At 40.9% G+C, this 10,459-nt stretch overlaps 2 protein-coding genes across 2 annotated transcripts; both read right to left on the bottom strand.

The window, feature by feature from the left end:
• Nucleotides 1–786: 786 nt before the first annotated feature.
• Nucleotides 787–2,555, bottom strand: plekhf1 (pleckstrin homology domain containing, family F (with FYVE domain) member 1). Its single transcript, XM_035163188.2, has 2 exons — nucleotides 2,107–2,555; nucleotides 787–1,640 (listed from the first exon to the last, which is right to left on the bottom strand). Exons 1-2 carry the CDS (start codon nucleotides 2,351–2,353, stop codon nucleotides 1,060–1,062), a joined length of 828 nt encoding a protein of 275 aa, XP_035019079.2. The 5' UTR covers nucleotides 2,354–2,555; the 3' UTR covers nucleotides 787–1,059.
• A 648-nt stretch (nucleotides 2,556–3,203) lies between these two features.
• On the bottom strand, nucleotides 3,204–8,881 carry pop4 (POP4 homolog, ribonuclease P/MRP subunit). The gene is made up of 7 exons (XM_035156430.2): nucleotides 8,734–8,881; nucleotides 6,761–6,816; nucleotides 6,247–6,476; nucleotides 6,030–6,107; nucleotides 5,879–5,940; nucleotides 5,236–5,337; nucleotides 3,204–4,468 (listed from the first exon to the last, which is right to left on the bottom strand). The coding sequence occupies exons 1-7, from the start codon at nucleotides 8,738–8,740 to the stop codon at nucleotides 4,332–4,334; spliced, it is 672 nt and encodes a 223-aa protein (XP_035012321.1). The 5' UTR covers nucleotides 8,741–8,881; the 3' UTR covers nucleotides 3,204–4,331.
• Between the last annotated feature and the right edge of the window lie 1,578 nt (nucleotides 8,882–10,459).

Raw genomic sequence — 10,459 nt, 5'->3', positions numbered from 1 at the left:
TTCTATAAACCACACCACCTGTTTTTCTTGTTAGTGCAGGTGCACAGTGATCAACAACCACTGCCAGCTCTGCATTCCACACTCCAACAAACACAAGGTCAACTATTGAAACCTTCAGGACAAAGATAATTTCCTAATATTGGTGGGCTTTTTATGTCAGAACCGACATAATTAAGGCTCTACCAAACTACGAATTATGTCAGTTGACATAGGTTTGGGTATTCAATACCAATATCTAACTTTTTTTCACATAGAATATCAAGCTGTGTTGTACTGAACTGTCCTAAGCTTAACACACAGTGCACTTTAAAGAATGGGGTCTTTGGTATAACTGTAAAAATCTCTCTTTTAGTTGGAGAGCACTGAAATACTGAAAGAACCCATGAAACTGTCACTTTTGTCAGTTCTGTCTGATGAAGTCTGAGACACCAGTGGTCTGAAGCAGCAAACATTCAAACTAGAGCAGACAGACAGTGAACCACTCAAGGTGACTGAATGATGTGGTTGAGTGAGCCAGGTATACAGAACGACAGTTGATAGCTGAATGGTGGTGTACAGGTGACGTGGTGGGAAGCAGGTTAATTGAGAGCCACACCCAGAAGGGGGCACTCTGACAGGTACACCCCCATTCAGCTATCGACGTCAAAACTCTCGTGCTGGATACCTATGCTATATACTTAGACATTTGAGGTTCTTAAAACTCCCTGACAGCAGCTTCATCTCTAACATAACCATATAGCTGCATTAATAGCACACAACTCATCAGAGACAAATATTTTACCTAGTTTGTAAGTGCTTTATTGCTCATATAAACAATGACACATATACATTTAAATAAAAGCAAGCATAAATAAACAGCAAGGCAGACTGAGGCCTGCCTCTGACAGGGAACAGGAAGCATAATCATAGAAAATATTAACAGTCATGGTTCCACACAAAGCAAAATGTGAAAACAGCAGTGGTTACAAACTTTTTACATCAATAAATGCAGTATATGAACAAAAGCAATAATAATAATAATAATAATAATAATAATAATAATAATAAAATAGCCCATTATTAGCCCATGTCTGAGTGCTGTATGCTTGAGGGCCTCACATGCTCTGGTTTGAGGTAGATATAGATTGACCAGGGGTCCATCTGGGAGTCCATCCACTTGTTTGTGTCATGGTCTTCCACTTGCTCCTCTGCCTCCTCTTCTTCACTGGACCCTTCTACCCCATCTTCATCCAAGCCTGTCTCCCCAATGCTCAGAAGACTCAAGTGACACATGCAGCAGACCCTCAACCGCTTAGTTGTGTGAATATGTCTAACTACTGCTCGTTTCTTGGAGCATGAGCTGCAGACCACAAAGCCACATTTTCTGCAGTGGTGTCTACGTTGGGTCACAGTGAACTTGTTGTAACAGCGCATGCAGATGGTAGCAGCTTGGTCGGGGATCCAGGTGACAGCGAAAGTAGAACCAGGTCTGCGGTTCCCACTCTGCAGCAGTCTGAACCGACAGTCCTCCATATGCTCTATCCAGGATCGCTTCTCCTCGTATGAGGCAGCTGCCACGAAGAATGACTTGCGTGGTGTACGGATCAACCATTGGTTCTTCATTTTCACACCATCTTCCAAGTCTTCCAGCTGAATGTCCTCTGAAATTATGAAAACAAATTCATGTTAATATAAGGTACCAAAGGTGTGGACCCTATTATGGGGCAAACAAGCAGACAGGCATGACTTCTTTAAAACAGCTTGTTGCGGAAAGGCGACATCTTTTATTTCAGCATGTCTGATTAGAAGCACATGCATCCACCACTGAAGGTGACAGTTTGTTCTTGTAAGCATATTTTCTTCTATAAGGTTTAGAGTTGTGCAAGAAGACTTTGTCAAGTCATCTAAACAATGTAACTGTCACTGCCTGTAGCTCTGCACTAACAAAACAACTGTGTAACAAGTTTAAACTGCATGTGACTTTTGTCAGACAGCTTTGTTTAATATAGTTTTTTTGCCTTTTTGTACTGCATTGAGGTTCACTTTTAACTTTGAAAGCATTTCAAGCCCTAACACCATTATGAAATAATACGAGTTGTGATGAGCAGATGAGGATGAGGTGCTCACCTAGAAGGATGATCTGCTGGTTTTTGTGCCAGTGTCCCTTCAGGATGATGCTGCCATACACAAGCACATCATTGAAGAGGAAGAAGACTTTAGGCTGGGGCCCCCGACGGCTCTGCTTCATCAACTGGCCCTGTCCAATCAGAACCCGACCCGGCTGGGAGAGGGCCTTCCCTGCTGGCCCAAATGAAGTCTCAACAGCATGGATCCGCTTCTGGTTTTCCTGATCAAATGTTAGCTGGTACATCATGTTGTCCTTGCGTCTTGTCTTAAGTGCAGTACTCTGAGTCGTTCTAGTTCCCTGCCTCTGTGGGTGTGAGATGCTGTCATGTGCTCGTCTTGTCCCTCTAATGAAACAAGCAGCCTGGCAAAAGCATTTAACGTTCTTGATGACGCAAACGGGCTTTCCAAAGTTAGTTCAGCGTCAAGAAAAACATTGAGGGGGCGGGAGCTAAATTTAAACAAGAGAAGTGATGCAAGCAAATCAGTAGAAGGAAATGTCAGTTCTAACAGAACAACAATCTTTTGGGAATTTAAATTCCTTTGCTGTCTTGCAGCTAAAATTCACTTTTTATGTGCTAAATTTAATCTGAAGTTATGAGGCTCTCAGTGATTTAAGTGGGACTTCAGGACAATACATCCTGACTGACTGCAGTAAAAGGTACATGTTGCTCCCACTACTACCAGCTCATGAATGTTTATTTATTTATTATTCAATAATTATTGGGGTTATATAGGGTTTTATAAGGAGCTGGGACATTGTTTACATTTATTAATGTCAACACAAATAAGGGCAACAGTCCATATGAAAACACACTGTGTTGATTCTGTTAGGATCCATCTGACTTTTTTTACTTTTCTCATTTATGTCCCTAACAAAAATTTCTGCAAGTCAACACTATGGCCCAAAACATATATTTAGTACCTGACAGTTCAGATTCTGCAGTCATTATCTCGATCAGTGATCTGATCTGACTGAAATCTCTGCATGCACCGCTCTTGAATGAAAGGAGGGATTATGAAACCAAGTTCCTGGATTTGTTGGGGAAACAACAACAAATGAATTATGTGAGGCACACCAGACAGCAGGAGAGGCATCGTCAGCTAAAGTGTTGTTTATTAACAGTCATACTGTATCAGTTTTCAGTGACTAAGAATTTTCTCTTAAAAAGGAAGAAGGAAGTTGTGCGTGTTTCCCGACAGAGAAGAGGACAGGGTGCAGTCAGGCTGTCAGGTTACAGAAAGTTCTGCCTTGTCTTCTGCTGCACAATTAACATTGTAAAACAAAAACATTATTATAAACACAAAAAATGTTAATGTCTGAGAGCAAACTTCTAAAAAATACCATTGAGCACCTATGACTACAACTGGTTCACTGGTATTTTGTATTGGAGGAACAGTTTTATCAGGACACAAAAAACAATACCAATTACTGAATTGAAGGGATGTGTATAGTGAGAAAAATAAAAGCTGAAACAGTAATGTTTCAGTACTGATATCAAAATTATATTTTGTATATTTTCCTTTAAATGTTTTGTATAAACATGGTATTTCTAATTGAACAAAATAATTCAGACTCCTCAACACCTCCGTTGGTGAGGGCCTGAGCAGTTTTAAAAAGTGATTTAAATCCAGAAACATTTGATCAAACATTTGGCCAACAACTGAAAATAGGCACAGGAACACAGTCAGTGTGCTGCTTCATCACACTCTAGTGTTATACGCTTGTAAAAGACTGAATGGAAAACAGAAGAAAAGCATTCTTACAGAAACTCTAGACCTAGATCAGGTTTCATTTTAAGAGAGCAGCCGTCAGACGAGTCCCCTGCTTTTAAATAAGAACCTGACAAACAACACACCAGCAGCACAAACCCGTCTCAGTGTTTTTCCATTACCTACATAACTTCCTGTGGTCTGATATAAAGGCTTGCAAAATACTACTTTTCAAACAATAACGATTGAAGCAGTAGAGGCAGAGCTATCCTGTAGTCTTCAAAAAAATGTATCCCACTTTTTTCATAATGCAAATTGACATTTTTTTGGAGCAAACTCAATACATCCAGTTTGTAATGTCGTTTTCTCACATGATCTTGAGAGTGCACCATTTTCAGAATTCCTCTTTAAACAGGGGGATAGTTATTGTTGCTGCAGTGTCTTTTGATGGCCAATAGAGTGCAGTCCACGTGAGAGTCGTCTCTGCAGCACAGCACGTCTGGCTCTCAGTGCCATCACAAGTCAAGAGTTCCTCTCACTTTAAACTTCTTGGCGGAGCGCTCACTGGCTCGCTGCTCAAACTTACTTCCATAGATGTGAGAGATGAAGCCGTTGATCTCCACAGCAAAAACACTGTTCCTCTTAGGGATCACTGGCACATGACAAGTGGAGAGAGAGAAACAAAGGAACACATGTGTTAACCTACTGAGATAAATGTATGAATGTGCCATCACAGACAGATTTGATCATCATATTGTGTTATGAGAAGTGTTACATGGTGGTTCACACACATGTCTAAATTAATGAGCTGAATTTGACCAAACTGGTTTCGCTTTTTACCATGATGTGCAGTCTAACAGGAAGTGGAAGATTTTTTTAAAGGAATCCAGATAGCCCACTTCTAACCTGTAGAACATTAAAGGTATTTTCTTCCCACAGAACTGAAAGGCTAGTTTCTGTGTGTGGAAATCTAATCTATTCAACAGATGTCTCCTTCATACTGAAATACTGCCGTTTTGTGCAGTATTGTATAATGTTGTATTTTGTATAATACAAGGCAAGGTGAGGGAATTTAAAATAATATAAAATTATAAAATAATGAATCTCTTCAAAAAGATCTTTGTCATAACAAACATTTAGATTATCTTAATGATGACTCAGCTCTGTCAAGTTAAGTCTATAAACCATGACCCGAGGAACTGCTCTTTAATAAATGGAAAACAGATTTAAATGGGACTTTTCCCCTACTAGCATTTCATACAACAATCTCCTGACAAATGCAAAACTAAAAGTTACATCAACAAAAATAACAACATGGTCAGAATCATTCAAATGAACAGCAGAATGTGAACTGAAAACAACCACTTGTTGGAAGTCAGCTAAAGGTGGTGTTGAGTGAGTGAGACAGAGCTGTCAAACCTTTCAGTCTGTTCTCCTTAGTGATCATTTTGAAGACATGTTTGAATTCTTGGACTAAAATCCCTGTTGTCCCCACATATGATGGACATTTCGACCGGACCACTGTGAAATTGAAAAGAAAAGACACGGTTATATATGCATCCAGATCAGGGTCTATAAGCAGTTGGGAGCAGCGACACTCAACTCTCCAGCAGATGTTACAGTGCAGCGATCATCGGGGGTGTACGTGTACACCAGCAACATTTTGTCATTGGCTTTCAGCTGGAAACGTGTCAGTGGGTCACATTAAAAAGTGTCTGTTCTCTTCTTCACAGACATCAACAAACCTCTCTACACGTGATGTGTTTGATTAGTTGTTCTTGAAAAGTTTGACTGTTCATCTGACAAGTGCTGCTGCAGGTATAACAGCTGTACACTATGGTACAGAACTAAACTCCCTGGATGAATTGGTTGAATATTGATTGTTTCATTTAGACCTGAGCCATTTCTAGCAAGATGTTTTTTCCAGTCCAGTATATTTACTCCACCATTTAACTTCATGATAACTGAGTGAACAATTTCCTGTGATTTGGTACTATACAAAAAAAAAGTGATTGAATCTAATTCACTTTGATGTGAACTTTAGAGAAAAGAAAAACTCCACCTGTGATGATGGCACCATGGAAGTCAGCCTTCAGAAGCTTCTGCTGCACCAACTGAGGACTGCTGTAAAATTACAGAAGTTTCAGAGACTTAAGAAAAAACGCTTCAGATGAGATGTTATAAAGTAATGTTAGTGCACAGAACTGATTTACCTTGTTGGTTTCAATCCACTGCACAGGTCAATAATGTACTGTCTCCAGAGCTCATGCAGGGGCAGGAAGAGCTCGTATCTGATGATGGTGATATAAATGGTGAAGGTGGGGGGAGAGGAGGAGGGAGAGAACTGGGTAGATGAGCACAGTGGACATCATCCAACACTTTTCCACATGAGACACAACAGGTGTCAAATGCTTCAGCTACTTCACCAACCTCTGGTTCTGAGGCTTGATCTGGAAGATCTTCATCGCCCTCTTCTGGCGAGCATTCAATCCTTTGGCTTTTTTACTACTCCTCTTTGACTGGTCCTTCTTGGGCCTGGAGTAGCCCAGGACCACAGCCTTGTGGCTCAACATGTTCTTCAAATCATGTCGTGCATGATGCTGAAAGCAGTTTTTTAGGAACGATTGGGTGAAGGCCTCCGCTTTAGAGCTGGTCTGAGACTGGAAATGAGACAACGACACCAAGTACATTTACAGAGCTTACATAAACTGACATTTTTCCTGGAAAACATTCAGAACAATGTCCAGGCTGCACAGTTTGTTTTAAACTTTTGATAGAAAATTCACTCAGTAGATCCTGCTTGATAGATCAATTATCATAATTGGCAATTATCTTAAATTTTAGCTGTGAATCTGCTGTCACTCTTCTGCCCTAGGTTCATCTGCACAAGAAGTCTGGATTCCACAGGATGTCACACAGTGTCGAATGAGATGAATCTGCGCACCTCAACACCAAGTAGCTTCACCAGGTCTTGAGGAATCCTGGTTCGAACAAGTGCTTCTGTTGAGAGACAAATAAAATGAGAAAAATACAAAACCACATCAACTCACTGACACTAGAACAGAAAGCAGCAGCTGGCCACAAGGACTTTTTTTATTTAAGAAGTACTTCAGCTCTAGCTTTGTCGACTTGTATTTTATTGCTACTCACTATTGGGCCTCCTTCAAGCAGAAAGTACATTTGGTTGCAACAATTGTTTCCATTAACTATTAGTGCATCAGCTTTTTTTCCCGATTAACTGAGGAGTCTATAAAATGCCATTAAATTGGGAAAAATCTAACATGATATCTTTATACCACTTATTGTATTCACCCAACAGCCCAAAAGTCAGAGACATACATTCAACTGATCATCAGTCAAAGTAGTCCAGACGTGTCTAACTCCAGCAACATTTTCTGGTTCCTTGCTGGGATAATTGTTGCAATATTTTCCCAGCAGACCAGTTATCAGATGCTCGAAGCATCTCTACTGGCTCTTTTGAAATTGTAAGTCTTGTGATGTTACATGTGGATGGAATGTACCATTTTGCTACTCCCATAACCAATATCCATATCAGTTATCCTACTTTTCATGAATGTGCAAATGTTTGAGTTTCTGAACTCCCCTAGCCATTCAAAAATTCCTAAAGTAATTAGGGAGTAGTATCAAGTTGACAAACAACGCCCACAGAGAACTGAGATATGAAATCCAAATACTTCCTTGTCCAAACATTGAGGAAAAGTTTTGTGATTTCTGCAGAACATAAAGCATCTGGGGCCTGAAATGAGTGCTATTCAGCTCCCTCTGGGCTAGACTCAGGTTTACTGAACCAGACAGCTGGTTCACTTTTAAACGTGCTGGATCCCCATGGTAATCTCTGCTGCACAGAGCTGTACCACTCTGATTAACTTCAGAGGATCAGACCATAATCTAATTACAGCCTGACTAATGAGCAATCAGATCACTGGATCGAGACAGGAACACAAGAGTTAACTCTTTTAAAAGTTTAGTGACCAGTAGACGGGTTTCAGGTTGACCTCCTCAGAGACAGCAGAAAGTGTCCGAAAGGAAGGAGAAAGTATGAGATCAACATGCAAGGTTGAAACTGGGAACTGTTCCAGTGTGTTTGACACCGATAAATGTATATTCTGTGTCTGAAAGAAAGAGTATCTACACACCCTGACGCCATTCACACCTAGTACAACTGTCCTGAGGGATCCAATCACAAGTGAACACCTCTAGGTTCAGGTGTGAATGCACCCAACACGCGCGTTAAGGATGCATTTGAGATCAGATCACATTGAGAGATGGTGTAGGACGTATGTGGCCACATTCTTTTAGCAGTGTGAACGAAACGTGTCTTGGGTATGATTGAAGGAACACCTACTCAGCTGCAAACCTGTTTTATTAAGAACCTAAAATATTTGTACTCTTCTCAAGTGCCCATACTTTGATTTGTATGTGGCCACACACCCACCCACCCACCCACCCACCCACCCACACACACACACACACACACACACACACACACACACACACACACACACACACACACACACACACACACACACACACACACACACCCACACACACACACACACACACACACGTTTGACAACAACATCATTTAGCAAACAAAAATAATGTGTATTTGCATATAAAGCAGGGACATGAGATGTAAAATAACAAGAGGTCACAGGAGAAACGTTCAGGACCAGATTTCTCTGGTAGAAACAGTTTGACATCCCGTGTATATCGTCCTCTTAGTACTTTCATCTCCATTTGAGTTCATTCATTTCTAGTGTTTCTGAAACGTCTCGTTCGAAAGTTAGCAGTGTACGTAGTTTACATTTCACCTCGTTGAACGTCACTGCACCGAATCATCTCCTTTTCAGGTTGTCCTTTAAATATTAACTTCACTCCCGCCTTTAAACTTACCATCCATTTGCACGTATATGTCGATTTCCCACAGAAACTTCAGACAAATGTAGGTAAATAACTGTCAAGCTCCGCATGCACGTTCTCACTTCCGCTTCCTCCTCTTCTTCTGCCGGCGTTCAGGCACAGTACTGCCCGTTGTGATGTGATGATGTTGCCCCCTGCAGTCGACACCACGCACTTCAATTCAATTCAATTCCAATTTATTTGTATAGCGCCCAATCATAATATACATTTATCTCAAGGCACTTTACATAGAAGGTCAAGACCTTAAAAATGTATAGAGAATCCCAACAGTTCTCACAATGAGCAGCACCTTGGCGACAAAAAAACTCCTTCATTAACTGGAAGAACCTCTGAGGAGGGACGGGTGGGGGGAAAAGGAGCGGGGGGGGGGGCAGGAACACTTGTCCACCATCAGGTTTCAGCTCTGAGTGTTATAATGAAAACAATAAGAGTGTAAAGATGTTATTGATTAATTAATGAAGCAACTGTTCATATAATAATCAATTAATGAGAGACTATGGGAGGAAAAAACACAAAGTCAATGACATGTAGTAAAATAAATAAATGAATGTGGGGGCAGAGAGACAGAAGGGGAGAAGTGCTCAGTGCATGATGGGAGTTCCCCCAGCAGTCTAGACCTATAGCAGCATAACTAAGGGATGGTTCAGGACTCACCTGATCCAGACCTAACTATAAGATTTATCAAAAAGGAAGGTTTTATGTTTAACCTTAAATGTAGAGATGGTGTCTGCCTCCTGATACCAGAGTGGGAGCTGGTTCCACAGGAGAGGAGCCTGGTAGCTGAAGGCTCTACCTCCCATTCTACTCTTACAGATCCTTGAAACCACAAGAGAGCCTGTGTTTTGGGAGCGAAGTGATGTATTTGAAAAATATTGTGTTATGAACTCTTTGATATATGAAGGGGCTTGATTGTTAAGGGCTTTGTATGTGAGGAGCAGGATCTTGAATTATATTCTGAATTTCACAGGGAGCCAATGTAGAGAAGCTAAGACAGGAGTAATATGATCTCTCCTTCTAGTTCCTGTCAGCACTTGTGCTGCAGCATGTTGGACCAACTGGAGGCTTTTAACAGACTTACTGGGACATCCTGATAATAAAGAATTACAGTAATCCAGTCTAGAGGTAACAAATGCATGGACTAGTAGTTTCTCAGCATCCTTCTGAGACAGGATGTTCCTAATTTTCACAATATTGCGCAGGTGGAAGAAAGCTGTCTATAGAGACTTGTTTTAAATGTGGGTCAAATGACATGTCCTGGTCAAACATAACTCCAAGGTTCCTCACAGTGGAGCTAGGGGCCAAACTAACACCATCCAAGGAGACTATCTGGTCAGACAGTGTTTCTCTGAGATGTTGAGCTCCAATTACAATGACCTCAGTTTAGTCTGAATTTAGAAGTAAGAAGTTCTTGGTCATCCAGGCCTTGATGTTCTTGAGACAATCCTGAAGTTGAACTAAGTGATTAGATTCATCAGGCTTCATAGACATGTACAACTGGGTGTCATCTGCATAACAATGGAAGTGTATGTGGTGCTTTCTGATGATGTTGCCTAAAGGGAGCATTTATAAGTTGAAGAGTATTGGTCCAAGTCTCTCCTGATTGAAATATATGCAGGTAAAGGTATTGGATCTAGTGTGTAGGAGATTTTTCTTAACCTATCTAACCTAATGGGCGGCTGTGGCTGAGAAGCGGTAGTCC

This window comes from Hippoglossus stenolepis, chromosome 1 (genome assembly GCF_022539355.2).
Source record: "Hippoglossus stenolepis isolate QCI-W04-F060 chromosome 1, HSTE1.2, whole genome shotgun sequence".
NCBI lineage: Eukaryota > Metazoa > Chordata > Actinopteri > Pleuronectiformes > Pleuronectidae > Hippoglossus > Hippoglossus stenolepis.
Note: the sequence above shows the minus strand (reverse complement) of the source record. Positions and strands in the feature narration are given on the sequence as shown.

Coding starts and splice junctions, on each gene's coding strand:
- plekhf1 (XM_035163188.2), bottom strand. CDS start 2,353: ATGATGTACCAGCTAACATTTGATCAGGAAAACCAGAAGCGGATCCAT. Junction 1,641..2,106: donor CCAGCAGATCATCCTTCTAG/GTGAGCACCTCA, acceptor TCATAATTTCAG/AGGACATTCAGCTGGAAGAC.
- pop4 (XM_035156430.2), bottom strand. Junction 5,941..6,029: donor AGTGGATTGAAACCAACAAG/GTAAATCAGTTC, acceptor GTAATTTTACAG/CAGTCCTCAGTTGGTGCAGC. Junction 4,469..5,235: donor TAAGGAGAACAGACTGAAAG/GTTTGACAGCTC, acceptor GTCATGTGCCAG/TGATCCCTAAGAGGAACAGT.